We start from the raw sequence: 20,303 nt of genomic DNA on the forward strand, positions 1-20,303 counted from the left end.
AAAAGGCCTGGCCAAGTGGAAAAGTGCTAGGTTTGAGCTTTGACGTGGGTCTAGTCCTGGGCCAGGCCCCTCCTAGCCCTGTGCTCTGTGCTCCTGGCAGAGACTTGGCCTCTCTCAGCCTTTTCAACTTAGGGCCCCTCTACCTCTCCAGCAGGGCTAGGTTTTGGGAAGTCACCCAAGGGTTCCTCTCCATCCAGGGTCTCTCAGATTATACCTGGCCCTTCCTACTGACGCTGTGAGCTATAAGATTTCCCTCCTTGTCCTAATGCATTAAATAATGAATCATGGTCCTTTTCTCACACCTCTGAGTATTGGTGACAGGTGAACAGGGGCTGTCCTTTATGTGCCCCACATGTGTTGCTGCAGAATTTGACCCCCAAAGCTACACTGAACTGAGGAGAGCTGAGTGGGTGGGTGTTTGGTTGGTGAAGAAGGGTCGAGGGTCACGCAAGGGAAACACACCCCCAAACCTTATCCTTTGTCTTCAGGTGAAGAAGAGAGGACCCGTTGCACAGCGACTAAGGACACACAGTGTCAGTGCAAACCTGGAACTTTCCATGAAGAAGACTCACCTGAGTTCTGCCAGAAGTGCAGCACTGGGTGAGACGTGGGAGCCTAGGTGGTTCCCAACAGCTCAAGGGAAATACTACAGAGCCCCGCTTCCGCCCCAGGAAGTCCCTGTGCTGACAGTCCCTGTGCTGGTGGGGTCTCCTGAGCCTGCAGCAGCCCCTCCCCATCCATCTGCATGTCCCTGCACTGCCCCCTGCATCTTCCCACACCTCCTTAGCACCGCTTCCTTTTGGCCAGGTCGGCTTTTCTATTGGACACAATAGGCCACTGATTAGGATCCATGATGTAGTCAATAGAAGTTTTAATTTCTTTAAAAAAAAGATATCAAGAGGGGAAAAAATGAGTAGAATGCAGCTGGGCTTATATTCATCTTTGTAACAATTCAGTCATAAAATGGAATCTTTAATATTTTTTATGCAGGAAAGGGCCCATGAATACAAAAGTGCCCACAGCCAAGTCATAATAAGATTGAGCATGTAGCTCCTTCAAGGTTCCTTTAAAGCCCTGAGCCAACTCAGCTGACCTCACATCCAGCCCTCATTCCCTCAATAAGAGGGAATGAATCTTTCCTATTTTGGGACATAGGGGCCAATAGTAATTTGCTCTCCTCTGATGCTCCAGTGCTGGCTGAGATTCATATGAAGAGTCAACAGGTGGAGGACAAGAGGATCCTTGTATTAAAGCTTGACTGGAGGATGAGGCTTGGCTTGTGCCCAAACCCTTCTGACCCTTGACTTGGATGAGATGCCCCCTCACACAGGCTTCTCCTGCAGCCCAGGGAGGCCAGTGCAGGCCTTGCAGAGAAGGCCCAGCTCCTTAAGCGGCAGCTCTGAACACTCAGCAGGAGTGTTCAGAGCTCCTGGGGGCTGGAGTGCACAAGCCCAGATCCTTCTCCCCAAAAAGGGGGACTGAAGGGACCCTGCCCTGAAGACAGTAGGAGCCCGTCCCTCCTCCACTGTCTTGTCAGGGAATACTGGGTGAGAGATTGTTCCCTCTTTCTCCTCATCTGGCCAGCTTTCCCTGATGGATCCCCTCCATGTCCTCCCTGTGTCTGTACCCAGGTGCCCTGATGGGATGGTTGTGGCCAAGCCCTGCAACCCCTTCAGTGACCTCAAATGTGTGGACCAAAAATCTGATACCCAGGCCAGTGGGGAGGCCCTGGTTCCTGGAAAGACAGTGACCATGAGCCGGAGACTGCCCACCACTCCCTCTCCTTCCTCGGGCAATTCACAGCTGGAGATCGGAATTGTAACTGCCGGTGTCCTCCTGCTGCTGGTGCCGATCGCGTATGTTTTCTGGCGGTTCTTCATTCAAGGTGAGGTTCTGGTAGGGAAGAGGGAGGTGCTGACCCCCTCCTCCATCTCCCCAATCCTCCTGTTCCTCCTGGCTTGGCTCTGATCTTGTTCCCCGGGATCCCCCTCCGCCTCCCACCTCACCTGCTCCTACGAAGCCGGGATCACATGAGTCCCCCATCTCAGCTGACGGTCCCCTCTTCCCCCTGGCCAAGTATGGTGGGCAGGGAGCAGGGTCAGTTCTTAATGTCTTTAGGACCCCCAGCCAGGGCAGACAGGTGGTCAGCACCTTGACTGGGTGACAAGAGTCAGGGGAGAGGGTCGTTCAGCAGAACCCCACAGAGATTTTACATGGGTTTCATTTCCCCCTTCTCTTCTCCCTCCCCGCGGGTTCTCCAGATTTGGAATGGCCCGCTCCCTGTCACCAGGCCCGGGGCTCCTTGTTCAGTGTCTGAGCCCCCAGCCCACACCCTGTCCCTGGCACTGTCCCTGGGGAGGGAGGTGTTGCAGGAGGGCGCTCCCCACAGCTCAGGTTGATGCCTCTTCTCTTCTAGGTTACGGTGTGGACCCTAAGTGCATGGACAGGGTGAGTTGGTTTCTCCAGGACCTGGTGGCATCAGGCCCTCAGTAAGTGCTTCCCATGCACAAGAAGGCCCTGGGTGGACACGGTCCCCAATTTGTCCTATGCTATTGTCCCTGGCTCTCTCAAGTGGCCTGAGGGCTCTGGGCTGACAGTAGGAGAGCAACTGGCCTGTTGAGAGCAGCTCTAAGGCTGGTTGGCAGTGCTAGCCCTGTCCCTCTTACTGCTTGTGAGGCACCTCACCCCATAACCCTGGATGCACCCTGGGGTATGGGGGGTGTCAGGCAAGGGTGCTGAATCCTCCTTAGCACAGCACTAGGGTCCTGGTGCCATCAGCAGAACCATGGATGTGTTGAGTCTGTGCCTACCTCAGGGGGGACAAACGGGAGTAGGTGAGGAGGCAGAGCCCACCGTGTTCCCCCAGATGCTGCAGGGATCTGTGGGTATGGACTCCTGAATCGGCTCCTTGCCTTCCCAAGGTCTTTTTCTGCTGCTCCTGTCCCCCAAGAGGCCCTGGGGCTCTGGACAATGCCCATAACAACATGCTGGTCAACAGAGATCTGCTGTCCATTCTGGTGGCCAAGAAGGACCTAGAAGACCAGGAGCAGGACAAGCTGACAGGTGGCACAGTACAGTCTCCAGTGGAAGCAAAGCATTTACTGGTGAGTGTGTGGTGAGCTTTCTTCTTGCCCAGGACTGAAGTAGAAACAGAGAAAGACCAATGTTGGTCAGGTCTCCTGTCCCATGGGGAAGTGGTGATAGAGGGATATCAGGGTCCTGAAAGGGAAAGGAACCTGCTACCCTGATATGGTAGACTGTCAGCTCTATGCAATATTGTGCTGTTTATTATCTGTCCAGTTCTCACTGTTTCCTCAGTCTAGAACAAGGAGGCACAGAGTGGGCACTCCCATATTTGTTGAATGATTGAATGAGGGCTGCATAGTTGTAAAATAATATAGTAAGCCATTCCTCCTAATAATAGGAATATCAAATTTGTTACAAAATTATTATTGCACTGAACATACATGAAAATAAATCTTAGTCCTGATAGCTGATCATATTTGTATAGTGGCTTCTTAGAAGAAGTAGAATTTGGGGGCCAACTTGTAGAAGTGCTTTTCTACTGTCTACACACACATGCACATCCAGTTTGGGTTCATATCTGTCCATCAGTTTTGACATTGAGTAGTCAACCTGTGCAAACATTTCTCATTCTTCATAAGGTTGGAAAGCCATTCCCCACAACATAAGATGAAATTCTTTAATTTCTTAGAGTTTTTAAATTTAATGATGATTTTTAGCATTTAACAATTTTAGCTAACTGGAATGTATTTTGTGGTATGATATGATGTGAGGAGCTCCCTGAATTCTGAGTCACTGTCTCCTTCCTATAACCCTATTTAGCAACTGCTTCTCCCACTTCCCTCTGTTTTTGGCCTCTCCTTTATCACATGTGAAATATTTACACGGACAATGATCTCTTTCCATCTAGAGTGTTCTTTTGGGGTTTTTTTTCCTGCATGAACAGTTGACCCTTGAATAAAGTGGGGATAGGGACACAGACCCTCCAAAATCCACACGTCTGTGGCTCTGCATCCTCAGGTTCAACCAACTGTGTATCATATAGTACTGTAGTGCATATATAGTGAAAAAAATCCACATGTAAATGGACTTGTGCAGTTCAAACCCTTGTTGTTCAAGGGTCAACTATATACTGCATTCTTTTTAAAGAGAAAGTATAAAAGGAAGCAAACAAACAAAAAAGACAAATAATCCCCCCATCCTGATTAATCACTTGTCACATTTTTTCACAGTAGTTAATACATATCCACAGTGAGAAAATTTAAACAGTATAGAAAGTTTCTCAGTGAGTCATGAAAGCCTCATCCTATAATCTTTCTCCAGCCACCTAGTTCTTTTTATTTCAGCTATTAACCATGAGGTATAATCTTCTCTGATCCTTTGCTGAAGTCGTTATGCATGTCATCTATATACTATACCAACGAAACTGTTTAATATGTTTTAATATCTGAGAGAGCAATACCTCTTACTTTTTCAAAATTTATTGTTTACCCAGATAAAATTTAGATTTTATAAGATATCCTCCACACCTAAAAAAATTATTGAAATATTTTGTATTACCTTAAATTCATAAATTAATCTAGGAAGAATTAAGATCTTGTTAATATTCAATATTGCTCTTATCAAAGAAGATAACATTGAGAGATTAAACATAATGGTGGAGTAGAAAGACCCTGAGCTCACCTCCTCTCACAGGCACACCAAAATTATAACTATTTACAGAGGAACTATTGGTGAGAAATACCAGAATCTACCAGAAAATATCTTCTACAGCTAATGATATAAAGAAGGAACCACAAGATGGCTGAGACATAGTACAGTAAAAACCCATATTGCCGGGTGATCAACCCACAGTTGGGAGGCTAATTACATTTGCAGAGGTTCTGCCCAAGGAGCAAGGAATCTGAGCCCCACATCAGGCTCCCTAGCCCAGGAGTTCTGCACCAGGAAAACAATCCCCTAGAACATTTGTCTTTAAGGCCAGTGGGGCTTACTTTCAGGAGACCCAGAGGGCTGTGCGATATAGAAACTGCATCTTAAAGGGTGCACATAAAATCTCACAACCACTGGGACCCAGGGAAGAGCAGAAATTTGAAAGAAGTCTGGGTCAGACCTACCTGCTGATTTTGGAGAGTCCTGGGGAGGCAAGAGGCAACTGGATCTCATCCTGGGGACACTGACACTGCTGGTAGCAATTTGGGGGAGTTCATTCTACCACATGGACTCTGGTGCTGGCAAGCACCATTTTGGAATTCTCCCTCTAGCTTATTAGCCTTGGGATCCAGCCCTACCCCCACCCACCAGCCTATAGGCACCAGCACTTGGATGCCTCAGGCCAAGCACTTAGGCAAGCAGGGACACAGCCCCACCCACCAGCAGGCAGCCTGACTTAAGACCACCAGAGCCGACAGTTGCCCCTGGACGTCCTTGTCCACCAGTGGGCCCAGGACCCAGCCCTGCACACCAGTGTGCGGGCACTAGTCCCAGGAAATCATAGGGCCCTGCAGCCAGAGACCCAGCTCCACCCACCAGTGGGCAGACACCAGCCCCAGGATCTACTGGGCAGCAGCCCCAGGAACACTGCAGCCCCTCAGCTACCTTGTCAGGACCCAACCAATACATCAGCAGGCTGGCATCAGCTCTGGGACCCCACTGGGCTCCAGCCATGCACAACAGCAGGCCAACTACAGGCCAAGGGGACACTTTGAGCCCCTCAGCCAGTGGCCCCAGGATCCAATCCCACCCACTAGTGGGCTGACACCAGCTTCGGGACACCCATAGCTCTGCATCCAGAGATCTCAGGATCTGGTTCTGCATACCGGTGACTGGCACTAGCCCTGATAACCCCTGAGGGGGACCACATCAACATACATTGTAATTAAAATAGCAAAAATTAAAGATAAAGAGCGAATATTAAAACCACAAGGGAAAACAACAAAAAACATACAAGGGAACTCCCATAAGGCCATGAGCTGACTTTTCAGCAGAAATTACAGGCCAGAGGGAGTGGCACAGTATAGTTAAACTGTTGAAAGGGGAAAACCGACAACCAAGTATACTCTAACTGGCAAGTCTCCCATTCATATTTGATGAACGTATCAGAAGTTTTACAGACCTAATGAAGCTAAAAGAGTTCAGCACCACCAAGCCAGATTTACAAGAAATGTTAATGGGACTTCTCTCAGTGGAAAAAAAAAACCCACAACTAGAAACACAAAACTTACAAAAGTAAAAAGTTAATTGGTAAAGGGAAATACACAGTAAAGGTAGTAAATCAACCACATACAAAGGTAGTAGGAAGGTAAAAAACAGAAGTAGTAAAATTATCTATATACACAATAAGTAGTAATGAAATATAGAAAACAAAATGATATATAATATGATGTCAAAAACAGAAATTGAGGCACAAGAGGAATAAAAAAGCAGGGTTTATAAAATTCTTTTGAAATTAAGAGATCAGCAAATTAATCACACAAATACATATAGATAGTTTGATTATATAAACCTCACAGTAACCAGAAATCAAAAATCTATATTACATACACACACAGAAGAGAAAGGAATACAAACATAACAATAAAGAGAGTCATCAGTCACAGGGAAGAGAACAAAAGAAGAAAAAAGGAAAACTAAAAAGAATTACCCCCCAAATCTGAAAACAATTAACAAAATGACAATAAGTACACACTTATCAATAACTACTTTAAATGAATAAAGACTAAATGCTCCAATCAAAAGACATAGAGCGGTTGAATAGCTACAAAACAAGATCCATATATATGCTACTTCCAAGAGACCCACTAGCTCTAAAGACACACATAGACTAAAAGTGAGGGGATCGAAAAAAGTATTCCATGCAAATGGAAATAAAAAAAATCCAGGGTAGCAATACTTATAGCAGGCAAAATAGACTTCAAAATGAAGACTGTAACAAGAGAGAAAGAAAGACATGACCTAATGATCAAGGGATCAATCCAAGAAGAAGATATAACAATAGTAAATATATATAGACTCAATATAGTAGCACCTAAATACATAAAGCAAATATGAACAGACATAAAGGGAGAAATTGACAGTAACACAAGAGTAGGGGATTTTAACACTCCACTTACATCAATGGACAAATCATCTGGACAGAAAATCAATAAGGAAACACTGGCCCTAAAAGACACATTAGACCAGATGTACTTAATTGACATATATAGAACATTCCATCCAAAAGCAGCAGAATATACATTGTGCTGTACAGAAGTGCTCATGGAACATTTCTCCAAGATGGATCATATACTAGGCTACAAAACAAACCCAATAAATTTAAGAAATTTGAAACCATATCAAGCATCTTTACTGACCACAACACTATAAGACTAGAAATCAACTAGTAGAAAAAAAAAACTGCAAAAAACACAAACATGTGGAGTCTAAACAGTATACTGCTAAGCAACCAATGGATCACTGAAGAAATCATAGGAGAATTTAAAAAATATCTGGAGACAAATGAAAATGAAAACACCACGATCCAAAAATCTATAGGACACAGCAAAAGCAGTTCTAAAAGGGAAGTTTATAGTGATATAAGCTTACCTTAGGAACCAAAAAACATCTAAAGTAAACATCCTAACCTTACACCTAAAGGAACAACAACAAAAAAAAGAAGAATAAAACCCAAAATAAGTAGAAGGAAGAAACATCCTAAAGATCAGAGAATAAATAACTGCAATAGAGACTAAACAAAAAAATAGAAAAGATCAATGAAATTAAGAGCTGGTTCTTTGAAAAGAAAAAGAAAATTGAGGAACCTTTCACCAGACTAATCAAGAAAAAAAGTGAGTGGACCCAAGCCAATAAAAATCATAAGTAAAACAAAGAGAAGTTAAACCAACACCACAGAAATATAAAGGATCATAAGAGATTAATACAAACAACTATATGCCGATAAATTGGACAACATAGAAGAAATGGAAAAACTCCTACAAATGTACAATCTCCAAAGACTGAACTAGGAAGAAATAGCAACAGACCAACTACCCATAATGAAATCAAATCAGTAATCAAAAAACTCCACAAAAACAAAAGTCCAGGACCTGATGGCTTCAAGGGGAATTCTACCAAACGTTTAGAGAAGAGTTAACACCTATCCTTCTCAAACCATTCCAACTAATTGCAGAGAAAGGAATGCTTCCGAACTCATGCTATGAGGCCAACACCACCCTGATACTAAAAGCTGACAAAGATATCACAGAAAAGAAAATTATGGTCCAATGTCACTGATGAACATAGATGGAAAAATCCTCAACAAAATATTAGCAAACTGAATCCAACAATACAGTAAAAGATATATACACCATGATAAATTGGGATTTATCCCAGGGATGTAAGGATTTTTCAACATCTGCAAATCAATCAATATGATACACCACATTAACAAACTGAAGAATAAAAACCATATGATCATCTCGATAGATGCAGAAGAACATTTTGACAAAATTCAAAATCCATTTGTAATTAAAAAGTGGGCATAGAGGGGACACACCTCAACATAATAAAGGCCATATATGACAAACCCACAGCTAACAACATACCCAATGGTGAAAAGCTGAAAGCATTTCCTCTAAGATCAGGAACAAGACAAGGATGCCCACTGTCACCATTTTTATTTAACATAGTGTTGGAAGTCCTAGCCACAGCAAACAGACAAGAAGAAATACATATAAAAGGCATCCAAATTGAAAGGGAAGAAGTAAAACTGTTACTGTTTGCAAATAACATAATAATATACATAGAAAATCCTAAAGACACCCCTAGAAAACTGCTAGAGCAAGTCAATGAATTTGGTAAAGTTGCAGGACACAAAATTAATACACTGAAATCTGTTGCATTTCTATACACTAACAACAAACTATCAAAAAAGAGAAATTAAGGAAACAATCCCATTTACCATTGCATCAAAAAGAATAAAATATCTAGGAATAAACCAACCTAAGGAGGTTAAAGACCTGTACTAGGAAAACTATAAGACACTGATGAGAGAAACTGAAGATGACACAAACAAATGGAAAGATACACTGTGTTAATGAATTGGAAGAATTAATATTGTTAAAATGACCATGCTATCCAAGGCAATCTACAGATTCAATGTAATCCCTATCAAAATACCAATGGCATTTTTCATTGAAATAGAACAAATAATCTTAAAATTTGTGTGGAAACACAAAAGACTTGGAATAGCCAAGATAGTCTTGAGAAAGAACAAAGTTGAAGGTATTATACGCCTTGATTTCATACTATACTACAAAGCTACAAAAACAGTCACACAGACATACTATACTACAAAGCTACAAAAATAGAATAGAGGGCTTCCCTGGTGGCGCAGTGGTTGAGAGTCCGCCTGCCGATGCAGGGGACACGGGTTCGTGCCCCGGTCCGGGAAGATACCACATGCTGCGGAGCGGCTGGGCCCGTGAGCCATGGCCTCTGAGCCTGCGTGTCCAGAGCCTGTGCTCCACAATGGGAGAGGCCACAACAGTGAGAGGCCTGCGTACCGCAAAAAAAAAAAAAAAAAAAAAAGCCCAGAAAGAAACCCATGCACTTAGGGTCAAGTAGTCTATGACAAAGGAGGCAAGAATATACAATGTAGAAAAGACATTCTCTTCAGTAACTGATGCTGGAAAAACTGGACAGCTACATATAAAAGAATGAAATTAGAACATTTTCACACACCATATACAAAAATAAACTCAAAATGGATTAACAACCTAAATGTAAGACCAGAAACCATAAAACACCTAGAAGAAAACATAGGCAGAACACTCTCTGACATAAATCATGACAATATTTTTTTGGATCTGTTGCCTAAGGCAAAGGAAACAAAAGCAAAAATGAACAGATAGACCTAATTAAACTTAAAAGCTTTTGCACAGCAAAGGAAACCACTGACAAAACAAAAAGACACCCTACTGAATAGAAGAAAATATTTGCAAATGATATGACCAATAAGGGGTTAATATCCAACATATATAAATAGCTCATGCAACTCAATATCAAAAAACAACAACAACCAGACAACTCAATTAAAAAACAGGCAGAAAACCCAAATAGACAGTTTTCCAAAGAGGAAATGCAGATGGCCAAAAGGTACATGAAAAGATGCTCGACATCACTAATCATCAGAGAAATGCAAATCAAAACCACAATGAGATATCACTTCACACCTTTCAGAATGGCTAGCATCAAAAAGACCATAAATAACAAGTTTTGGCAAGGAAGTGGAGAAAAAGAAGCCTCATACAGTGTTGGTGGGAATGTAAATTGGTGCAGCCACTGTGGAAAACAGTATGGAGGTTCCTCAAAAAACTGAAAATAGAACTACCATGTGATCCAGCAATTTCACTACTGGGTAAATATTTTATTAAAAGTGAAAACACTAATTCTAATGTTCATAGCAGCATTATTTACAATAGCCAAGATATGGAAACAACCTAAGTGTGCATCAACAGATGAATGGAGAGGCAGAGTCAAGATGGCGGCTTGGGAAGATATAGAATTCATGTCTCCCCACAACTAGGGTGCCTGCTGGACTCTAGTGGGGGACCTTGATGCCCACGGAGAAAGGAGGAACCCCCAAGCAAACCAGTAGGACATGCAGGGCCTGAGTGGGGAGGAAAAGTGAAGGCTGGACAGGACCAGCACCCCTGAGGGGTGACTGAGAGGGAGGGGTTCCCATGCTTGGAGGGACCCTCAGGGACTTGGATCAGGGGGTAGCACACTGAGAGTTTCCCCTGCCCAATCGGCTGGGGAAGTCTGCCTGGCTCTTGGGCCAGGTCCTATCGCCTCAGAGGCCCCCTCTGGGCTGCATTGGTCCTGGGAGCATAGGAAGGAGGCCAGGGGGGAGAATAGGAGAGGCAGGCAGGAGGAGCCCTCCAGGACCAGAGGAGCTGGAAAGGAGCAGAGAGTGTTTGCCCCACCTACTCAGGCCTGGGAAGCCTGCTGGGCTTCTAGGTGGGGCCCCCACCCTCTGAGACCAGAGACCTGGGCCCCTTTTCAGGCTTGAGCCTAAGCCCTACCCTTCACACACCCCAGGGTGTGTTCCAGCCCTGTGAGTCCTAAGCATAGGCCCCACCCAGTGCCCAAACCCCACCACTGCTTAAGCCCTGATGTCCACAGCCAAGGCCTTTTCCACCTTTTATTTTTTCTTCTCCTCTTTTTTAATATTGTGGTCCTGTTTTACCTTCCAGTTGTTGTTTCATCTATATTTTTATTTTTATGTACTTTCTAACATATTTGTTAGTTTCTGAGTTTAATTTTATTTTTTACTCTTTATTATTGTTTTCCTTTTTTTTTTTTTCTTGAAACCCTCTGCAGCTTGTGGGATCTTGGTTCACGAGCCAGGGGTCAGGCCAAAGCTCCCGTGGTGGGAACTCTGAGTCTAAAACACTGGACTAACAGAGAACCTCAGACTCCAGGGAATATTCATCAGAGTGAGGTCTCATGGAGGTCCTCATCTCGGCACCAAGACCCAGCTGTACCCAACAGCCTACAAACTCCAGTGGTGGAAGCCTCAGGTCAAACAAGTAGTTAGACAATCCCACCAATCAAAAAAATAATAATAAGATGGCAAAAGAATAGGTCACAGATGAAGGAGCAAGGTAAAAACCTGTAAGACCAAATAAATGAAGAGGAAATAGACAATCTGCCTGAAAAAGAATTCAGAGTAATGTTAGTAAACATGATCCAGAATCTCAGAAATAGAATGGAGGCACAGATTGAGAAAATACAAGATATGTTTAGCAAAGATCTAGAATAACTAAAGAATAAACAAACAAGAGATGAATAACATAATAACTGAAATGAAAAATACACTAGAAGGAATCAATAACAGAATAACTGAGGCAGAAGAACAAATAAGTGAGCTGGAAGACAATATGGTGGAAATAACTCTGAGAAGCAGAATAAAGAAAAAAGAATTGAAGACAATCTCAGAGACCTCTGGGACAACACTAAATGTACCAACATTCGAATTATAGGGGTCCCAGAAGAAGAAGAGAAAAAGAAAGGGTCTGAGAAAATATTTGAAGAGATTATAGTGGAAAACTTCCTTAACATGGGAAAGGAAAGAGTCATGCAAGTCCAGGAAACACAGAGAGTCTTATATAGGATAAACCCTAGGAAAAACACACCAAGACACATATTAATCAAACTAACAAAAATTAAATTCAAAGAAAAAATATTAAAAGCAGCAAGGGGAAAACAAAAAATAACATACAAGGGAACCCCCATAAGGTTATCAGCTGATTTTTCGTCAGAAACTCTACAGGCCAGAAGGGAGTGGCAGGATATACTTAAAGTGTTGAAAGAGAGAAACCTACAACCAAGATTACCCACCAAGGATCTCATTCAGATTCAACAGAGAAATCAAAACATTTTCAAACAAGCAAAAGCTAAGAGAATTCAGCACCACCAAACCAGCTTTACAACAAATACTAAAGAAACTTTTCTAGGCAGGAAACACAAGAGAAGAAAAAGACCCACAAAAACAAACCCAAAACAATTAAGAAAATGGTAATACGAACATACATATCACTAATAACCTTGAGTGTAAATGCATTAAATGCCCCAACCAAAAGACACAGACTGGCTGAATGGATACAAAAACAAGGCCTATATATATGCTATCTACAAGAGACCCACTTCAGACTTAGGGACACATACAGACTGAAAATGAAGGCATGGAAAAAGATACTCCATACAAATGGAAATCAAAAGAAAGCTGGAGTAGCAATACTCATATCAGATAAAATAGACCTTAAACTAAAGACTGTTACAGGAGATAAGGACACTACATAATGTTCAAGGGATCAATCCAAGAAGTACCAATTATAAATGTTTATGCACCCAACACAGGAGCACCTCAATACATAAGGCAAATGCTAACAACCATGAAAGGGGAAATCGAAAGTAACACAATAATAGTAAGGGACTTTAACACCCCACTTATACCAATGGACAGATCATCCAAACAGAAAACAAATAAGGAAACACAGCTTTAAATGATGCAATAGACCAGATAGATTTAATTGATATTTATAGAACATTCCACCCAAAAGTGGCAGAATACACTTTCTTCTCAATTGCACATGGAATATTCTCTCCAGGATAGATCACATCTTGGGTCACAAATCAAGCCTCAGTAAATTTAAGAAAATTGAAATCATATCAAGCATCTTTTCTGACCACAATGCTATGAGATTGGAAATCAATTACATGAAAAAACCCTGTAAAAAACACAAATACATGGAGGTTAAACAGTGCACTACTAAATAACCAAGAGATCACTGAAGAAATCAAAGAAGAAATTAAAAAATATACATAGAAACAAATGACAATGAAAACATGATAAGCCAAAACATATGGGATGCAGGAAAAGCAGATCTAAGTGGGAAGTTTATAGCAATTCAATCTCACCTCAAGAAAGAAGAAAAATCTCAAATAAACAATCTAACCCTACACCTAAAGCAACTAGGCAAAGAAGAACAAAGAAACCCCAGAGTCACTAGAAGGAAAGAAATCATAAAGATCAGAGCAGAAATAAATAAAATAGAAATGAAGAAAACAACAGCAAAGATCAATAAAACTAAAAGTGAGTTCTTTGAGAAGATAAACAAAATTGATAAACGCTTAGCCGGACTCATCAAGGAAGAAGGAAGAGTACACAAATCAATAAAATTAGAAATGAAAAAGGAGAAATCACAACTGACACCACAAAAATATAAAAGATTATAAGAGACTACTACAAACAACTATATGCCAATAAAATGGACAACCATGAAGAAATGGACACATTCTTGGAAAGGTACATTTTTCCAAGACTGAACTGGGAGGAATTAGAAAATATAAACAGACTTATCACAAGTAATGAAATTGAAACCATAATTAAAAATCTTCCAACAAATAAATGTCCAGGACCAGAGGGCTTCACAGGTGAATTCTATCAAACATTTAGAGAAGAGCTAACACCTATCCTTCTCAAATCCAAAAAACTGCAGAGGGAGGAACACTCCCAAATTCATTCTACGAAGCCACCCTCACCCTGATACCAAAACCAGAAAAAGATATCACAAACATAGAAAATTATAGACCAATATCACTGATGAACATAGATGCAAAAATAACATAAACCACAGCAAAGAGAATCCAACAACACATTGAAGGATCATACACCATGACAACTGGGATTTATCCCAGGAATGCAAGGATTCTTCAATATATGCAATCAATGTGATATGCCATATTAACAAATTGAAGAATAAAAACCATATGATCATATCAATAGATGCAGAAAAAGCTTTTGATAAAATTCAACACAATTTATGAAAAAAACTCTCCAGAAAATGGGCATAGAGGGAACCTACCTCAACACAATAAAGACCATATATGACAAACCCACAGCAAACATCATACTCAATGGTGAAAAACTGAAAGCATTTCCACTAAGATCAGGAAAAAGACAAGAATGTCCACTCTCACCATTCTTATTCAACATAGTTTTGGAAGTCACAGCCACAGCAATCAGAGAAGAAAAAGAAATAAAAGGAAGCCGAATTGGCAAAGAAGAAATAAAACTGTTACTGTTTGCAGATGATGATACTATATAGAGAAAATCCTAAAGATGCCACCAGAAAACTACTAGAGCTAATCAATGAATTTGGTATTGTTGCAAGATACAAAATTAATGCACAGAAATCTCTGGCATTCCTATACACTAACAATGAAAAATCAGAAAGAGAAATTAAGGAAACAATCCCATTTACCATCATAACAAAAAGAATAAAATACCTAGGAATAAACCTACCTAAGGAGGTGAAAGACTTGTACTCAGAAAACTATAAAACACTGATGAAAGAAATCAAAGATGACATAAACAGATGGAGAAATATACCACATTCTTGGATTGGAAGAATCGATATTGTGAAAATGACTATACTACCCAAAGCAATCTACAGATTCAATGCAATCCCTATCAAATTACCAATGGCATTTTTCACATAATTGGAACAAATAATTTTACAATTCATATGGAAACATAAAAGACCCCAAATAGCTAAAGCAATCTTGAGAAAGAAAAATGAAGCTGGAGGAATCAGGCTCCCTGACTTCCAACTACACTACAAAGCTACAGTAATCAAGACAGTATGGTATTGGCACAAAAACAAAAAGAGAAATATAGATCAATGGTACAGGATAGAAAGCTCAGAGATAAACCCACACACATATAGTCACCTAATTTACAACAAAGGAGGCAAGAACATACAATGGAGAAAAGACAGCCTCTTCAATAAGTGATTCTGGGAAAACTGGACAGCTACCTGTAAAAGACTGAAATTAGAACACTACCTAACACCATACACAAAAATAAACTCCAAATGAATTAAAGACCTCAATGTAAGACGAGACACTATAAAACTCTTAGAGGAAAACATAGGGAAAACACTCTTTGACATAAACAACAGCAAAATCTTTTTTGACCCACCCTCTAGAGTAATGAAAATAAAAACAAAAATAAACGAATGGGACCTAATTAAACTTAAACTCTTGCACAGCAAAGGAAACCATAAACAAGACGAAAAGACAACCCTCAGTTCTCACTATGGAGAACAGTATGGAGGTTCCTTAAAAAACTAAAAATAGAACTACTGCATGACCCAGCAATCTCACTGCTGGGCATATACCCTGAGAAAACCATAATTCAAAAAGAATCATGTACCACAATGTTCATTGCAGCACTATTTACAATAGCCAGGACATGGAAGCAACCTAAATGTCCATCGACAGATGGATGGATAAAGAAGATGTGGTACATATATACAATGGAATATTACTCAGCCATAAAAAGAAATGAAATTGAGTTATTTGTAGTGAGGTGGATGGACCTAGAGTCTGTCATACAGAGTGAAGTAAGTCAGAAAGAGAAAAACAAATACCGTATGCTAACGTATATATATGGAATCTAAAAAAAACAAAATGGTACTGATGAACATAGTGACAGGGCAGGAATAAAGACGCAGACAGAGGAGGGACTTGAGGACACCGCGGGGAGGGGGAAGCTGGGGCGAAGCGAAAGTAGCATCAACATATATACACTACCAAAAGTAAAATAGATACCGAGTGGGAAGCAGCAGCATAGCACAGGGACATCAGCTAGGTGCTTTGCAATGACTTAGAGGGGTTGGATAGGGATGGTGGGAGGGAGGCTCAAGAGGGAGGGGATATGGGGATATATGTCTGCATATGGCTGATTCACTTTGTTGTACAATAGAACCTAACACAGTATTGTGAAGCAATTATATTCCAATAAAGATGTATTTAAAAAAAAAAAGAAAATGTGGTATATACATACAATGGAATATTGTTCAACCTTAAAAAATAAGGAAATCCCGCAATATGCTACAACATGGATGTGCCTTGAGGACATTATGCTAAGTGAAATAGGCCAGTCACAAAAGGACAAATACTGCATGATTTCACTTATATGAGATATCCAAAATAGTCATACTCACAGAAGCAAGAAATAGAATGCTGCTTGCCAGGGGCTGGGGAGAGGGGCAAATGGGTAGTTGCTAATCGACTTGTATAAAATTTCAGTTGTGCAAGATGGATGAATTCTAGAGATCTGCATTACCACAATGTGCCTATAGATAATAATAAATGTATTGTACTCTTAAAAATCTGTTAAGAGGGTAGATCTCATGTTAAGTGTTCTTACCACAATAAATACAAAAAAGAAAGAAAAAAACCCAGATTACTGGATACGAAGATGTGAGATATACATGTATACACACACACACACACACACACACACACACACACACACACACACACAATGGAATACTACTCAGCCATAAAAAAGAATGAAATTTTGCCATTTGCAGCAACATGGATGGACCTGGAGGGTATTATGCTTAATGAAATAAGTCAGACAGAGAAAGACAAATACTGTATGCTATCACCTAATGTGGCATTTAAGAAATAAAAAAACAAATGAATATAACAAGAAAGAAGCAGACTCACAGATATAGAGAACAAATTAGTGCTTACCAGGGGGAAAGGGAAGGTGGGAGGCCAAAATAGGGGTAGGGGATTAAGAGGTACAAATTATTACATACAAAACAAATATCTACAAAAATAGATTGTACAGCACAGGGAATATAGCCAATATTTTATAACTTTAAATGGAGTATAATCTCTAAAAATTCTGAATCTGCATTGTACACCTGATACTAATATAATATTGTAAATCAACGATACCTCAATGAAAAAATATATGAATGAAAAAATGAAAAAAGGAGATAGCATTTCAAGTCAAGGGTTTTTATTATGACTCAATAAGATTTGAGTTCTTCAGATAAGTTATGCCTATTTCTTGTCAAAGCTGTTTCTTTATTACTCTTAATGGTTAGATCCTCTTATAATCTCATTTTCTAATATGTTGTTTCTGCTATGTTTTTAACATTCATCAAGACATGCACTCATTTTTAAGTACTGTAGCTTAAACCTTAGGTTTTTAAAATGTACAGCCATATTAAAATCATAATTATTTTTTCTGCCCCCTTCCCCTAGTCTTGCCTCATTTTTGCTTCACATCTTGCTTGCTGCATAGTCCAGAACTTATGTTCAAAGATGCTTAGAGAAGGCAGATATTTTGGTCTTGATTTGATTTCATTGGGAATGCCTCCAACATTTCACCATTAGGAATGATGTTGACTCTTGTGTTCATATAGAAAATTTTATCATTGTGGATGCAGCCTCCTATTTTTAGGTATTTTTAAAAAGTCAGAGTTCATGTTTACTTCTACCAAATGCCTTTCCATTCTCCATGGAGGCTATCAGATGCTTTCATTCCCTTATTTAGGCTATTGATACGGTACATTATTGCTGATCAAAGCACCTTCATGTACATGGAATAGACACTTACTTTAGATTTTCCAAAATGCCCTTGTAAATACTCTTCATTTGAGTCACAAGAAGGCTGGGATGGAGTGCTTGTCTCCTGACGAGGTGGGTGGGAAAGGACTAGAAGCGCAGAAGGGACTATGTGGGTGCTGGGAATGTTCTGTGTCTTGATTGGGTGATGGCTACTCAGCTGTATACAGTTGTCAAAACTGGAGCAGATACTTAAGAAGTGAGCATTACTGCTGGGAACATGTCCCTCCATGAGTACATGAGCCTGTGAACTGCTCAGGGTGAGAGGTTCCTCTCCATCTCCATAGAGACCCGGGAGGGAAGGTGGCTGCCCATGTCACACAGTGGGCTGGTTGCCGGGCTCAGTTCTGGAACCCAGGACCCCTGATTAAGACCAAGGCTGTTCTGCACTGTGTTTTACAGGAACCAACAGAAGCTGAAGCGTCTCACACGAGAAGAAGGCTGCTGGTTCCAGCAAACGGTGCAGACCCCACTGAAAGTGAGTGCTTTCCCTAGGCACTGGAGCAGGAGAGGAGGGAGGAGGGACAGTGTCCTAACTGCCGTCCCCATAGCTGTTAGGGCAACTCAGAGCAGGGATGGCTTGTCACTGGACCTTTGGGACTCTAATTCCCTCTCTGACCCTCTTCTTCTCCCCACCCTGCACCCCTCTGTCCCCTAACAGTGTCCCCTAACACCTCCCTGTCCTTCCCTGCCCCCCATCCTCCCTCCTCCCCTGTTGCTCAGGGCCAGGTTGGCCCACCCTGAGGCATCTAAGGGGCTGTGCCGTCCAGCAGGGCACCCAGGGGCCGCAGGAGGCTGTGGAGCATCTGACCTGTGGTCAAATCTGATGAGCTGTAGTGTAACTCCATACTGTATTGCAAAGAATTGGTAGGAAAAAGGACTGTAATATGTCTCATTAACAGTTTGTTGTATATTGATTACATGGTGAAATGAAAATTTTTAGAATATATTTAGTACCCTATTTTATGAAAATTAGTTATTACTCGTTACTTTTTACGTTTTTCAGTGTAGCTGTTAGAAAATATAAATTTGTATCCGGGGCCCACCTTGTGTACCTATGGACGGTGGTGTGCACTGCATTTCACACACATCTCATTGAATCCCCAGTACAGTCCCGTGAGGTGGGTGGTGCTTGCTCCATTTTATGGGTTAAATTCTTGCTCCGAGTCTGTCCCCATCTAGCTCTGCCACAGTGTCAGTCAGCGAGGCCGAGCTGGGCGTGAGGCCAGAGACCTTCCTCCCTCCAGGCCCTTGCTCTGTCCCCACTGCAGAGGTGGCAGCCAGGTGACCTCACTCTCGTGAGAACGGCAGGTGCCCTCCTCTGAGGTCTGTTGCACCACTGTGTCCCACCCTCTGTCTCCTACCACAGACTGCCTTCTCCCTCCATGACGTCCATCTCCCCTCCCTGGTGGGCCCTCATCCCCGGCTTAGGGCAGGACTCTCTGGAGACCTGGACTCCCTGCAGTGCTTTGGGCACAGGTGAGGCCCATGCAGTGTGGCCTGATTCTCTGCTGATGGGAAGCATGTCAGGGACGCAGAGCAGCAGGTTCACCAGCAGGGGGCGCTCCTCAGATCCCACCCTGGGGTCTAGGCCTGACTGAGGGTCCTCTGCCCTTTCTGAAGCCTGTCCCAACTCTGTCTCTATGACTTTCCCTCAACCTAGGTCTGAGATTATTCTTCGATTACTTTGCAACCGCCGTGTCCCCTAACTCCTGGGACTCACTCATGAGGCAGTTGGGCCTCACGCGAAATGAGATCCTTCTGGCCAGAGAAGGGGTCCGGGTCCCTCGGGATGCCTTGTATGAAATGCTAGAGACCTGGGTCAGCAACAAGGGACGGGCGGCCTCAGTCAACACCCTGCTGGATGCCTTGGAAACGCTGGGGGAAAGACTGGCAAAGGAGACAATTCGGGACCACCTGTTGGGCTCGGGAAAGTATGTCTATGAAGATGGTGAAGCAGGCTCTGCTGTGTCCTGAGTCTAAAAGAATTTCTTTATGAAACTACAGCTTCCCTACTTTACCTTTTCTTCTGGAAAGGGACACATGATTGGACACCAGCCTGGATGAAACAGCCGGTACTTGACGAATACTTGAAGGAACACTATCATCCGATATATGCAGAAGTTGTAGAGTTCTAGAACTTTTCAGTAAAATGAGTAATTTTTATGAAATGTCATCGATAAATGATGGTGGAAACATTTATAAATATTTATGCTCGTGTACGTACTGAGAGTTGATTTAGGATGTCATTTAGTTCAGAGCACTTTGTCATCCTACCAGTACTGCACGTTTTACTCGTATTT

General features: G+C 41.8%; 1 protein-coding gene across 1 annotated transcript in view; it reads left to right on the top strand.

The window, feature by feature from the left end:
• LOC136124994 (tumor necrosis factor receptor superfamily member 10B-like) overlaps positions 1-19,977 on the top strand; it is a 45,883-nt gene extending 25,906 nt beyond the window's left edge. The window contains exons 4-9 of the mRNA XM_065879854.1: positions 489-600; positions 1,632-1,885; positions 2,417-2,489; positions 2,951-3,104; positions 18,403-18,478; positions 19,664-19,977. Coding sequence (XP_065735926.1) covers positions 489-600; positions 1,632-1,885; positions 2,417-2,489; positions 2,951-3,104; positions 18,403-18,478; positions 19,664-19,977 — 983 coding nt within the window. The remainder of the gene's footprint in view (positions 1-488; positions 601-1,631; positions 1,886-2,416; positions 2,490-2,950; positions 3,105-18,402; positions 18,479-19,663) is intronic.
• Positions 19,978-20,303: the final 326 nt, after the last annotated feature.

This window comes from Phocoena phocoena, chromosome 6 (assembly GCF_963924675.1).
Source record: "Phocoena phocoena chromosome 6, mPhoPho1.1, whole genome shotgun sequence".
Lineage (NCBI taxonomy): Eukaryota > Metazoa > Chordata > Mammalia > Artiodactyla > Phocoenidae > Phocoena > Phocoena phocoena.